Source organism: Setaria italica, chromosome IX (assembly GCF_000263155.2).
Source record: "Setaria italica strain Yugu1 chromosome IX, Setaria_italica_v2.0, whole genome shotgun sequence".
In the NCBI taxonomy this organism is placed as follows: Eukaryota; Viridiplantae; Streptophyta; class Magnoliopsida; order Poales; family Poaceae; genus Setaria; species Setaria italica.
Genome location: NC_028458.1, coordinates 51,657,972 through 51,672,415, shown reverse-complemented (window position 1 = coordinate 51,672,415; position 14,444 = coordinate 51,657,972). Strand labels below are relative to the sequence as shown.

At 51.7% G+C, this 14,444-nt stretch overlaps 1 protein-coding gene across 1 annotated transcript; it reads right to left on the bottom strand.

The window, feature by feature from the left end:
• Positions 1-7,574: 7,574 nt before the first annotated feature.
• On the bottom strand, positions 7,575-10,544 carry LOC101754732 (type IV inositol polyphosphate 5-phosphatase 9). The gene is made up of 4 exons (XM_004985010.2): positions 10,254-10,544; positions 9,849-10,057; positions 9,063-9,698; positions 7,575-8,404 (listed from the first exon to the last, which is right to left on the bottom strand). Exons 1-4 carry the CDS (start codon positions 10,278-10,280, stop codon positions 7,879-7,881), a joined length of 1,398 nt encoding a protein of 465 aa, XP_004985067.1. The 5' UTR covers positions 10,281-10,544; the 3' UTR covers positions 7,575-7,878.
• Between the last annotated feature and the right edge of the window lie 3,900 nt (positions 10,545-14,444).

Genomic DNA, 14,444 nt, shown 5'->3' with positions numbered 1-14,444 from the left:
CCAACCGACGATGGACACAGGATATTGGCGGTGGTCTATCTGTAGTGGTTCTGATGGAGTACATCGACCTATGGGAACGTCTCTCGGAATGGACCTTACAGGAGGGCAGCGAAGATAGATACCGATGGCGCTGGTCTTCTGATGGGAACTACTCAGCGGCGTCAACATATCAGAAGCTGCACGAGGGTAGCGTCAGGCTGCAAGGCGCGTCAAGAATCTGGAAGAACTTGGCTCCTCACAAAGTCAAGTTCTTCACCTGGTTAGCAACGAAACGACGCATCTGGACGGCCGACCGACGCTGATGCCATGGACTTGATGCTCGCGCTCAGTGTTAGCTGTGCGATCAGGAAGAGGAGAATTGCAACCACATCCTGGTGAATTGTTCATTTGCCAAGCAAATTTGGTGGGATACGCTGTCATGGTCGGGATGCCATTGCCAATTTGCACCTGGCAGATGTTCAATGCAAGATTGTGGGCAAGACTGAGAAGGCAACAGCCAAGGGAGCGACGGAAGGGAGTGGACACCCTCCTCATTCTCATCCTCTGGAATTTATGGAAGGAACGCAGTGCCAGGGTGTTCAACCGATGCTCCTCCAGATCTCTGGAACTACTGCAACGCATCAAGCGAGACTTCGAGCTCTCGATTATGTCCGGGGCCCGCCATCTAGGTTGTTTGTTTCTTGAGAGATAGCCTACTTCAGTGTCAGGGTGGTGGGTTGCTAGCTCATGCAGCTAGACAGGTGGGTTCCACGCTTGCATGCATGTGGGTGTGTGTGACCAACTCCGCAGACTTTGTACTTATGTTTCGATTTTCTTAATACAATGACGCAGCTCTCCTGTGTATTCGAGAAAAAAAACTTATGATCGTGCTACTCTCCGACAGTTTTGGGGTGCGCTGCTCACCAATCAATCATACAGTACAGCACAACAAGGCCTGGGCTCGGACGCTGATTCGCTTAAACTCGAAAGGCTACCCTCTTTTCAGAAGATGTTGATAGATAAGGTCACTGTTCCTCCAGCCTTCCTCCAAGTGTCCTGATCAGCACATTCTGGAACCCATCCAATTGGAAGATATTATCGTCGAGCTAACTGAAACTGCAAAGACGCATGTGTCAGGGCACCAGGTAATAAATAGCGAATAGCGGGTTGGTAGCGGATTGACGTCGAGGTAGCAGATTGCGGATAGCGGGCGATATTGCGGACGATAAGTTCCAATAGCGGCACCTAATAATCTCACATAATTTTAATTATATATATATCATGAATAATAAGTATAAATAGATATTTAATTGCATACAAACAACTGATGTCTCACATGCTTAAATTAAGAGTGTAAGACGGCAAAGGTCTATGAGGATTAGGAGGAGCTCGAGTCGAGTATGTGAATCGGCGGCGCTGGCAAAGGGCGGCGGCACCGGCAAAGGGTGGTGGCGGCGGGCAACCAACACGGGTGGCGGCGGCGTGTTCTGGATGGCGAGGCCGAATGGCCGATGGGGGTCCACTGGTGGGCTAGGCTATTAGGGTTTTTTTTTCCACGCTATTGCGGCCCGCTATAGCGCAATTGCGGCCGCAAAGTTTCAAACCGCAACAGCCCGACCGCTACCTAGTAGCGATAGCGGCAATAGGCTGCTACCGTTATTGCGGCCGCTACCACCGCTATTTAGTACTCGCACCACCAATGGCTGAAGCTATCCATCTATGGGCTACCAGAACACACACAAACGGCTCTTTGTAGCAGCGTGATGGCCAGCCAAAGTTGTCGAACCTGATTCATCGCCTTTTGTTTCTGAACCTACGCTGTGCATGATTGCTGGAGTAGGAGTGTAGTAGGATAGGACCATGACATGTTGATGGCAGTAAGGAAACAACCTGTAGGCATCACTCGGTGGAACATGGCATGGTTCCGCCGAACAGTAGATGTGCTAGAACAGACATTCATCTGCACGGTCGCACGTATACCTGGAGCAACGAGCGTGCCAATCCAACGCTCGTCAAGCTGGATCGAGTCCTTGTTTTGGTGGAATGGGAGGATGATCACCCTGCATGTTTTCTGCAAGCACTTTCCTCTGATGATTCTGATCATTGTCCCCTCCTACTACAAACGGACGCCTCCATTCGCAGTAAGCCCAGATTTGGCCGAAGTTTGACGACTACATTGATGCGGTGGCTCGGGGTTGGCACTGTCTGAACGATGTCACGAACGCGTTCAGACGCCTCGACTACTTGATACGTAACGTCACAAAAGAACTACAGAGTTGGGCTGCAAAGAAGGTTGGGTCGATAAAACTTCAACTTCTAATTGCCAAAGAATTGATCTTGCAACTTGACCGCGCGCAAGAGCTACGACTGCTTTCGGAGGCCGAGCGGGAGCTGCGAGGACAACTCAAGCGGCTCTCGTTGGGGTTGGCCTCGCTCGAACGCACGATTGCTCGCCAGCGTTCACGCATACTGTTCCTGAGTGAAGGAGACACCAATACATGATTCTTCCATCTGTGTGCGAACGTGCGACGGCGCAAGAACCACATCACCAAGTTACGAACGGCCAGCGGCACGGTGCACACAGCGGAGGAAATGGCGAACACTCTGTACAACTACTTTGATGGCCTGCTCGGGTGTGAGCAAGACAGGCCGCGGACGCTAAACTTGGAAGCACTGGGTATCACGCCGAGGGAGCTGGCACCTCTTGAGCTGCCGTTCACGAAGGACGAGGTGTGGCAAGTGATCCGCGCAATGCCACCTGACAAAGCGCCGGGACCTGATGGTATGACGGGGGCCTTCTACCAGTCTGCTTGGCCGGTGATCAAGCATGATGTTCTGAACGCAGTCAACGCCTTCTACACGGTTGACAGACGAGGCTTCTGGTGCGTCAATGGCGCTCTACTCACCCTGATCCCAAAGAAGCAGGAGGCCCAAGAACCAAAAGATTTTCGCCCCATCAGCTTAATCCATAGCTTCCCAAAGCTACTATCCAAGTTGTTGGCAAACCGGTTAACCCGGTACATGAACGATCTTGTCCTCTGCAACCAAAGCGCGTTCATCAGAGGAAGATCGATCCTGGACAATTTAAAACTTGTCCAGCGATCCGCGACAATGCTGAAGGAACGTAAGATACCGAAGTTGCTGCTCAAACTGGATATCTCCAAGGAGTTTGATACTGTGTCCTGGCAATTTGTGTTGGAAGTGCTGCAGGCTTGGGGATTTGGGTCTCGATGGCGGGACTGGATTTCCCTTCTCCTGTCCACGGCCTCGACCCGTGTAATGCTGAATGGACAGCCAGGCACGCCGATTGAACACCGACGGGGACTAGGACAGGGTGACCCGTTGTCCCCAATGTTGTTTGTGATAGCAATGGATGCTCTGAACCGGCTGTTTATCAAAGCAAGTGCAGATGGTGTACTGCAACCACTTGGAGTACACAACATCAAGTACCATTGCAGTATGTATGCTGACGATGTAATCCTGCTTGCTGCACCTATGGTTGGAGAGGCAAGAGCTATCAGCCGAATCTTAGAGCTCTTCGGGGATGCTTCTGGGTTGCGTACTAACCTGGACAAGTGCTCAATCACCCCGATCTTTGGCTGCGAGGGGAAGTTGGAAGACTTTCAAGCAACACTGCCGTGTGCAGTTCAACAGTTTCCAATAACTTATCTGGGGGTCCCTCTATCTACTAAAGCCCTTCCTAAATCACAATACTTGCCACCGGTTGAAAAGGTAGCAGCAAAGCTGCCAACTTGGCAAGGCCCGTTGATGAACAAAAGTGGTCGACTGACATTGGTGAAGTCGACGCTCTCCTCGATGCCGGTGTACCTGAGCATGTCTGACAAGTTACCGCCATGGGTGATCAAGCAGCTTGACGGCATCAGAAGGAACTTCCTGTGGACAGGGAAGGATACTGCAGTAAGGGGAAAAAATGTAGTAGCTTGGCCAACTGTGTGCCGACCGACAATATATGGAGGGCTGGGCGTTGTGGACCTCAAACTGGCAGGATATGCACTGAGAACAAGATGGCTATGGCTGCAGAAAGTTGATGAGGGGAGATCATGGTCAGCACTACAAATTCACATCGAACCTGAAGTCCAGGCCTTCTTCAGAGCATCGATCATGGTCAATGTTGGGAATGGACAGTGCACTTTATTCTGGACCGACAATTGGATTGATGGGCAATCGGTTGCTCAGCTGGCCCCTACTCTTCATGAGATGATTTCCAAAAGAATCAGGAACAGTAGGACGGTCTCACAAGCATTGCTGAATAGACGATGGACCCAGGATATTCGAGGTGGCCGGACGGTGCAAGGGCTGGTGGAGTACATCGATCTCTGGGAGAGAATGCCAGAGATTATACTTGATCAGGGACGTGAGGACACCTTCCGCTGGCGATGGACTGTGGACGGTAACTTCACTACTGCCTCAGCTTACAAACAAATGCACGCTGGAAGCACCCGGCTGCAAGGTGCAGCTAGGATCTGGAACAGTTGGGCACCACCTAAAGTCAAATTTTTCACCTGGTTGGCAACTAAGCGGCGCATCTGGACTGCCGACCGTCGTCGACGACACGGACTTGATGCACATGATAAGTGCTGGGCTCTGTGACCAGGAAGACGAGACCTCCGATCATATCCTCGTCAATTGTGTCTATGCTAAGGACATATGGTGGGGAGCAACCTCTTGGATGGACTGAAACTGCAGTTTCAGTAATGAGGTGATCTCGTTGCAAGATTGGTGGGCCAAGTTGAGAAGACAACAACCGCAAGAAAGAAGAAAGGGGATCAACACACTCTTCATGCTTGTCATCTGGAGTATCTGGAAGGAGCGGAATGCACGGTTGTTCAACCAGTGCTCCTCCACAACCCAAGAACTGTTGCAGCGCATCAAGAGCGTCATTGATCTTTGGGTAGTGGCAGGCGCTCAGCGTTTAGGTCGTCTTAAGTTGAGTAATAGCAATAAAATAGAGTAGCGGTTGTGTCTCTTGCATTTCTTATAATACAATGTGTTTGGCGTGAGCCTTTGGCTCCGCGGAGTCTGTAAAAACAATTTTGCTCATTCTACTTAGGGGTGTTTGGAAGACATGAGCTAAACTTTAGCTCCTATCACATCGGATGTTTGACACTAATTAGAAGTATTAAATATAGGCTAATTACAAAACTAATTGCACAACTCCTAGACTAAATCGCGAGACAAATCTATTAAGCCTAATTAGTCCATGATTTGACAATGTGGTGCTACAGTAACCATTCGCTAATGATGGATTGATTAGGCTTAATAGATTCGTCTCGCGATTTAGCCTAGGGGTTTTGCTATTAGTTGTGTAATTAGCTTATGTTTAGTTCTTCTAATTAGCATCTGAACATCCGATGTGGTAGGGCTTCCAAACACCCCCTTAATACAATGATGTGCAGCTCTCCTGCATATTCGAGAGAGAGAAAAACAACCTATAACCGCCACATGTGCATGCCGTTTGTGGTGATGCCCGCAGTTGCTTGTCTCTCAATCAGGACAGTAGCCCCCGATGCCCAATGGCCAAAGCTGCCCTACCAAACCACACTTACTACAGTGGTGTCCAAAGTTGTGGACCCAAATTCGGAAACTCTGCCACTTAAGCGCAAGTATTGTTGTACTTTCTGTTTGGAGCATGCGACAATTAGTGGACCAGTTGGACGTATGGCCGTGCAAAGATATTTCTCTAGCAAGGAAAGGAAGAACACAGATCACTCTAGACCATTTCCTGTCTCACCAGAAGAGTTCTTCCTCCCCTTGCTACCTCAGCATGGTAAGTGGCTGTGAAGAAGTTGACCTGAGAGCCCATTTGAGGATAGCCAGGGCCTACCAACAACTAGCCATTCTTGAACCCAGTAAGCAACTTGCATCATCTGATGGAAGTATTATTGTCTCCTGCAAAATTTCTGCCTTATGTCATGGATGAAAGATAGTATTTGCCTTCTGCAACGCTCTGCAACGCGATACGAGCTAAAACATGGGTTAATGGAGCTTTCAGGCGGATAAAAAAAGGAGGCAACTTGTTCATGAGCTGCTTCCATGAGCTGGTGCGCTGATGTGATTGTTGAGGGGCTAGAGACGCAATTTTCATCACTGGGAAAGCCCTTCTGAACTGAATGAACCTTTTAAGTATATACAATGATCACTGCAACTTGGAAATGTTATCTGGTGACTAGTTCTTCTAGACGCCATCGGCGATCCGGCGCACTGTTGTTACGGATCCAATGATTTCGCTATTTTCTCTTGAGAAAGGTTGGACCCATATGAGTATGATTCAACAGGTGTTAGGTGATCCATGATGTAATATGATTGGTCATTTCTTTTAGCCGCTCGCTAAGACCTTCATGTGGTTATCGATCGAGTGGAAACGCCACAATGGTCCAACACAATTGGTTTAGTTGTTCCTTAAAGAAATCCCTTGCTGTACTGTATATGATTACTCTCTGGGTACTTGACAGAATCTTCAGGGATCCCTTGTTTAGGACCGGTTTCATACATTAATCAGAATGTGGAACATCTGAAAGGGTAGACGACAACAGGACTCCTGAGATGGTTCAGGGTTCACACAATGTCAACCTTCTAATTCAGACTCAGAATAAGTATAAATAATGCACGTAATGAACTATCTTTGACTAAAACTACGCCGATTTTCATTTCAATATGTAGGCTACTTTGAGTTAAGTGCGCAGATACAATTTGTGGAGACATTTATTTGAAGTAGCCATTCGCAGAGAGCTATGCTAGCATGCTTAAATGATAAGCAGAGACTGGAGACAAAACGGCTGTCTCGCACCACATGCAAGGCAGCATCCATGTCTTGGATCAAGCCATTTGTTCTGCTGGATCCTGACAAATAGAAGGAACAAGCAGCAGGAAACAAGACGGGGGACAATCTTAACAGAGCCCTTGAATTTAGGGGATGGATCGCGAGTTTGAGACCACCAGATTTGCTGCTTGTCGCCCAACTGCTATGGCCTATGACAACGCCACAATAGTTTTCAAACCTCCTGGAGAACACTTGCCACAGTGCACACAATAGTCTTCTTTGTGAAGGGTCGCTGACTGACTGTAGACATGCGCGAAGACAGGTACCACATTGGAGTAGCTTGACTAATCATCCAAGATCTGCAGAAAGTTTTATACTATGGTTTTGAATACATCTGAATTCAGAAATAAGAACCTGTGTGTGTCAACCACACCTTTTGCTTTAGGTACCCGCTGTAGCATGCAATAGCAAGTGGACGATACAAAGTTGCCGTCCATAGCAAATATAACAATATCTTTTTGCACCTGCTGATGTAAGAAAACATTCTGCACTCGTTTAAGCGCACGTTTGGATCAGGCCGGATTTTCAGAATCCAGAATTTGGAATCCGGAGCTCCTCCAAACATGTCAGATTTCGACTCAATTTTCGGAATCTACATTTTGGATTCTGTGAATCCCAAAAGCTCCTTAAGGGTTGATTTTGCAATCGGATTTTGGAATTTAGGAATCCAAAAAGGTTCACTCAGATTTTGCCAGAATCCAGATTTTGGAAATCCATTCAAAATCCAGATTTCCAGAATCCATAATCGGAAATCCATTCAAAATCCAGATTTCCAGAATCCATAATCGGATCCAAACGGGGCCTAAGGCCACAAACTTCCATGGTACAAAATTCGAGACAACTGAATACTCACTGGATCAAGGGTACAGACGCAGTTACAGAAAGTCAGGAACAGGGTGTAAAAAAACATCTCTGTATCCTAGCTACCTGTAGATACGATACGATCATATGAACCATCGATCAGAACTGAATAATCATATTCATATATACACTCTCTTTTGCCTCTGTATACAATTGGAATGACAATTCCGTCGTCGACGCAGGACCGGCGGCCTGTGTCAGAGAGTCTCTGCGAATCTGGCGCTGCTGGCGTGGTCCTTGCGGAGCAGCCGGTCGGCGGCGGGGCTAGTCCTGGCCGTGTCGAACCTCTCGGACATGAAGAAGCTCCTGAGCGAGTTGAGGTTCCTGGGCGCGTCCACCTCGACCGCGAAGACGGCGCGGACGGGGCGGTGGTCCGACAGCCGGGACTCGCAGCGGTCGTATCGCGTCTGCCAGAGCCCGGCCCCGTGCCACAGGATGCGGTCGCACCACGCCGGCGCGCGCCGCTTCTCGCTCTTATTCCTGCCGCCTCCGCCGGCGCCGCAGCCGTAGTAGGTGTCGGAGTTCGGGTAGTACTTGTAGGTGGGGGAGAAGGCGATGTCGCCCTCGCTCCAGCCCCGGAACGCGCCGCCGGCCCGCGACACCTCGGCGCGCAGCTGGTCGTTCTCCAGCAGCGTCTTCCAGTCCCGGCGCTCCACCAGCAGCCGCGTCTTGGCCTCCGGCAGCGAGATCCTGTAGTTGAGGTCCCCCAGCAGGATCACCCGGCTGCGCACACCCACAAGAGTAAACAAACGCATCAGATTATCGTATCGATCAGTCAAAGCCTGCATGCCTCATGATCGGTTGATCTTGGCTGTCATTGTCTTGACCAGGTGTTTCACTACTAGTTAAACCAAAGATCAACCGATCTTGTATAAAAAAACAGGGAGTTGGGCGGTCGATCGGACCTGAAAGATCGGCTAAACACACGACCTGACATGATCAGTGCGTATGTTTACTGGTAGTGGCAGTATTTTTATCCCAAATCCCAGACCAGATACGGAGACGATATCTATGTAGACGGTAGACCTGCCCTTGATTTACCGGTCCCGTGGACGGTTCAGCTACCGGATTGAATACTATTTTTATTACTAGTGGGAGTAAAAAAGAAACGGCCGTTGCAGCGTTCATACGCGTTCGGTCCGTGTCAGCGTCAGCGTCTACTGTGCCTGTTAATTCCCGTCGTGTTGCTGCGGTCAGCGCCACGGCGGTCGGCGTGTTTGATCTGAAGCACACAGTTAGTTCTCTCCCTACGGCCATCGGCAGGGCCGACCTCTATCAGTTCCCTGGCCGGCATGGCATGCCGCGTACTAGTGGATGATAGATTGATACTGATACTGAAGCAGGTAGTAGACGACTAGTGTTGGTGTAGTGGGTGGCTTACTCGTGGTCTAGAATCTTGTGGGGCAAGTTGAGGGCGTGCCCCCGGGGGAAGGTCGTCCGGGCGAGGATCTCCGTGGCGTCGGCGTTGCGGTGCGCCTCGTCGCCGTCGCGGCCGCCCGACGCGAGGTGGCAGCACACGGCGCAGAAGCTGGTGTCGTGGAGCCAGAACCGGACGGACACGGCGCCCTTGTTGCCGAGGCACCCCATGACGCCGCACCCCACGCAGGAGACGCTGGCGCGGCGGACGAAGCGGCGGAGGTCGGCGCGCACCCACACCGTCAGCAGGATGCCCACCATCTGCTTGCTCACCACGCACCGGTACTCACGCGCCAGCTCCTCGCCGGCGCTGGCACCGCCGTCGCGCACCGGGTGCACCTTCTGCCTCCCGCTATCTCCGCCGCCGCCGGCTCCCACTCGCTGCGAGGACCGGTTGAGCGCGGCGCGGATGAGCTCGATCCAGCGCATCCCGACGCGGGTCTTGTCCGCGCCCAGCACGTTGCGCGCGCGCAGCGGCACCACCTCCTGGAACCCGAGCACGTACACGTCGTAGGGCCCGTCGCCGGCGTCCAGCCACTCCGACAGGTCCAGGTCGTCCGGCGGCGCCACGCCACCCACGTTCCACGTGCTCGCGAACAGCCTGCACAGTTAGTTGGATTGGTCGATCCATTGAGTGACCGAACAAACTGCGATCAGCTATGTATAGATATGCAAATAATTAAACGAGACGAGAATGGCTGATGCGCCGGCAGGTGATCGATCGAGCCGGCGGACATGAATGCACACGTACTTGTACTTAAGTGTCTTGCTCCGCTCCTGCGGCCGCGGGCGCTTGACGCAGCGGCTGGCGTCCGCGTCGGGGCTGCACCCGCCGTCGCTGAACTCAGCGCCGTCGTCATCGGCGACGGGGAAGTCGGCGGCGGGGAAGTCGGCGACGAAGGCGTGGCTGCCGGAGGGCTTCCGGAAGAGCTTGTTGGCCACCAGCCTGGGCCAGAGAACCTAGCAGCCATGTGCGGACACCGCAGCGTCAGTTACATGTCTCAAAACGTAATAACCATGGCATAGGCCGGTCGGATCGGACTCGGAGCTGGAGCTAGCTAGAAAGAGTACGTAGCCAGAGAGGAGAGGGATCGGATTGGAGGAGACAGCAGCAGACAGAGCGTGAGTGCGCGGGGCGTGCGTCCGGCTGGCCTACCTCCGCTTGCTTTTGGTTCTCTAGCATGATGATGATGATGAGCTAGCAGCACGATGGAGTTGGAGCCGTCGCCTCGTAGGCCCTCCTCGCGGTCGCGCACGCAGCTGCTGCTAGGGTGTCCGAGAGCTGACCGGTGTGATGACTCCCGAGAGCTGACAGGTGAGAGAGGGGAGAGGACGACGACGAAGGCGCGCGAGCAAGCGAGAGCGAGCGGTGTCAAAGTGAGTGCGAGGCCGGGGGAGACGGAAACGTTAGACGGGGAAGGGAAAGGCGGCTTAAATAGGCGCCGGGTAGCTACGAGACAAGGCGCGAGCAGACAAGACCTGCGGAGCGCAAGCAAGCGCCCGTGTTCATGCACGATAGCTGATCGCAGCTAGCTGGTGAACTGTGCGGGTGGATATGGATGTGGATGTCGATCGACCTCATCGGCGCGTGCGGTGCATCAGTGCATGGTGTGGTGGTGCCCGTCGTTGTGGCGAGGTGAGCCAGGGAAATGGAAAAAGGCGGGGAGGGTGGCAGTGACAGTGGAGGGAAAGGGAAAGAACCCTGGCCTTTTGATTTTTAAACGCTGATGCAGGCGGTCAAAAGGGTGGGGGATTACGGTGGTGATGGGGTGACTTGTCTGCGGGGCACGAGGGGGGATGCATTGCCACTTTATGGTTGGCTACTAGCTGTGCACCAGCAGATGCATTGCCATCTCAACAAAAAGGAAGAAGAAGAAAAAGGAAAAATGGCTTAGCTACGGTCTATGGAGTAGGCCAATCGGAAGTGGTAATGTACGACGTATCCACATCTGAAAGCCATGCATGGATTTCTGTTTCAGGAGAAACACTTTCCCCCCTGAAATGTGAATTCTCCATTTTTGATATTATGATCTAGCTGTGTATGTATCGAGGGAACAAACGATGAGGTGAATATGGGCCAGTTTAGTTTGCAATTAGATCGCGTCTTGCGTGGACGGTTGCTGCGAATAATTTGCATCTTTTGAATGCCCAACTGGCTGTATTATTGTACTTTCTGAGAAGCATGTACATTATACATCCCTCCGTTCCAAATTTAAGGTCATTTTAATTTTTCTAAATTCATAATATCTATGAATTTAGAAAAGTTAAAACGACCTGAAATTTGGAATTTATGTCTATATGTATAATAATATCTATGAATTTAGAAAAATTAAAATGATCTAAAATTTGGAACGGAGGAAGCACGTTGTTTAAGTATTGGAGCCTAGTATACATAGACTCGGGATAGGGAGGTTGAGGTCTGCAGGTCGCTCAGCTTCAACTTGATCAACTTGTGTTTATTTGCTGTCACATCTTCCATGTCTGATAGAAGAATATATCACATCATGCATCTCGTCAGAGAGTAGTCGGCCAATCTTCTTCTTTTTTTCCCTTATAAGTCTCAATTTTAACTTGACGTATCGTGTTAAAAACATTTTATGAACTGCTACGTCACTTGCGTCTATATACGTAATTTAGCACGCAAAAAAGATTCTTTTTACTTATGCATACCTGCCGGGATTAGCTTAATATGCAGTGTACTTAATGACTACTGATGGATAAAAGAAAAGGATATATGATTCCCGGCCAGATGATGAACTAGACTTTGCAGGTCAAAACAAAATGCATTTGCAGATAGGATGCACTTCAGATTCAATGTACATGGTTTACACGATATCAATCTAGATATATGATTCTGAGATACTGTTCTGATGTTGCATTCCAGCTAACTCCCGCAGGATTTTGCGTGCATATTGCCAAAAAGCCTAATGAATTATGCTAACTGATAAGACCTTTTTTTTAGCATTGTTCTCCCTTTCATACATCAATTCGAAAAATACTCATAGCTCAGCCTACCTCCTTAATTGTCGTCTTTCAAATTTGCTTATGCTTTTGTCTCTTGTCCTCCACTAAGTTTGTCATGTTTTGGTGGAGGCTCCTGCATTGCTATTCCTGTGTGCACTTATCCTGCACTCTGCAACTTGTAAACTTTCTCATCTTACAGTGACAAAAAGAAGAAGAAGAAATAGAGAGAACCGGTTACAGTTGTATCTTTCTTAAAAAATCCATACGCCTCTTCAAAGATAATCACATAGCACCAAGGAAATACAATATAGTACTATAAGGTAATAGATAGATTATGGGCTAACCCTAGAGGGTAGCTATGTAGATGTCTTACATGGGCCTATTGGGCCCTAATACACATAGTACACCAACACTCCCCCGCAGTCTGAACTACCGACGCAGCGGAGTTGCAGACTGGACATGAAAAGAAAGGCACACACACAAGCCCCCCCAAGACGCAACTAGCCACAGGTGATGTTGAGGCTGGAGCGAAACTCGGTGAAGGCGGGTGACGAGAGGCCCTTGGTGAAGATGTCAGCAAACTGAGAGGTGGTCGGGACGTGGAGGACCCGAACATCGCCGATGGCGACCCGATCCCGGACGAAGTGAAGGTCAATCTCCACATGCTTGGTCCGCTGGTGCTGAACAGGGTTGGTGGAGAGGTACACCGCACTGACGTTGTCGCAGTAGACAAGAGTGCTCCGGGAAGAAGGAGTGTGGAGCTCGACAAGGAGCTGCCGAAGCCAGGATGCCTCAGCCACGCCGTTAGCGACAGCGCGGTACTCCGCCTCGGCACTGGAGCGGGAGACCACCGGCTGACGCTTGGACGACCAGGACACCAGGTTGCCGCCCAAAAAGACGGCGTAGCCGGAGGTAGAGCGCCTAGTGTCCGGACACCCGGCCCAGTCAGCGTCGGTGTAGACAACAAGCTCAGTGGAGGGAGACCGGTGAAGAAGGAGGCCGTAGTCCACAGTGCCCCGGAGGTAACGGAGTAAGCGCTTCAGAGCAGTGAGATGGGGCTCTCGGGGATCATGCATGTGAAGGCAAATCTGCTGAACTGCATAAGTGATATCTGGCCTGGTGAAGGTGAGGTACTGAAGGGCCCCAGCCAGACTCCGGTATGCAGTAGCATCTGTCACAGGAGTGCCGGCGGCCTCTGACAACTTGGCCTGAGTATCAACTGGAGTGGAGCAGGGCTTGCAGTCAGTCATCCCAGCTCGCTCCAGGATATCAAGAGTATACTGCCGCTGGTGAAGAAAGAGGCCGGCCTGACGAGGCTCAACAGTGACCCCAAGAAAATGATGGAGCACACCCAGATCCTTCATAGCGAACTCCTGCTGAAGCGAGGTGATGATCCGCCGTAGGAGGGACGGACTGGAGGCAGTGAGGACAATGTCATCAACATAGAGCAGTAGATAAGCAGTCTCAGCTCCATGGTGATAAATGAACAGCGAAGTATCGGACTTGGCCTCCACAAAGCCCAGCGTCAGGAGGTAGGCAGCAAACCTCGAATACCAAGCTCGAGGGGCCTGCTTGAGGCCATAAAGTGACTTGTTGAGCCGGCAAACCATATCAGGCCGAGAAGAGTCAACAAACCCCGCTGGCTGGCTGCAGTAAACAGTCTCAGTCAGAGTGCCGTGCAGGAAGGCGTTCTTGACGTCGAGCTGATGCACGGGCCAGGAGCGGGAGAGAGCCAGTGAGAGAACAGTCCGGACAGTAGCTGGCTTGACCACCGGACTGAACGTCTCGTCGTAGTCGACACCAGGGCGCTGAGTGAAACCCCGGAGAACCCAGCGAGCCTTGTACCGCTCAAGAGTACCATCAGCCCGCCGCTTGTGAGTCCAGATCCACTTGCCGGTGACGACGTTGGAGCCAGGCGGACGGGGCACCAGATCCCAAGTCTGGTTGGCGAGGAGCGCCGCGTACTCCTCTTCCATCGCGCGGCGCCAGTGAGGATCCGACAGGGCGCCGCGGACGGAGGAGGGTACAGGAGAAACCTGCGGCGCGCCGGGCATCGCTGAAAGAGCCCGGGGCTGCAGGGTACCAGCCGCAAGTCGCGTCACCATAGGGTGAACGTGACTCGGGTGTCGGTGTAGGAGAGGCGGATGGTACACCGTCGGCGCGACACGGGCAGTCGGGGCCGGTGGAGGTGGTGTAGGCGTCGCCGGCGGAGAAGAGTCCACCGGCGATGACTGAGGTGGCGACGGCGGTGGCGGGGCCGGCTGCAGGTCCAGTGGAGCCGGCCGCGCCCGGCGCTGGTAGACGCGGACGGGCTGCGCAAACCGGACAGCAGGTGCTGCGGGCGGTGCCACCGGTCCCGCGCAGGGCGAAGGGAAGAAGCAGC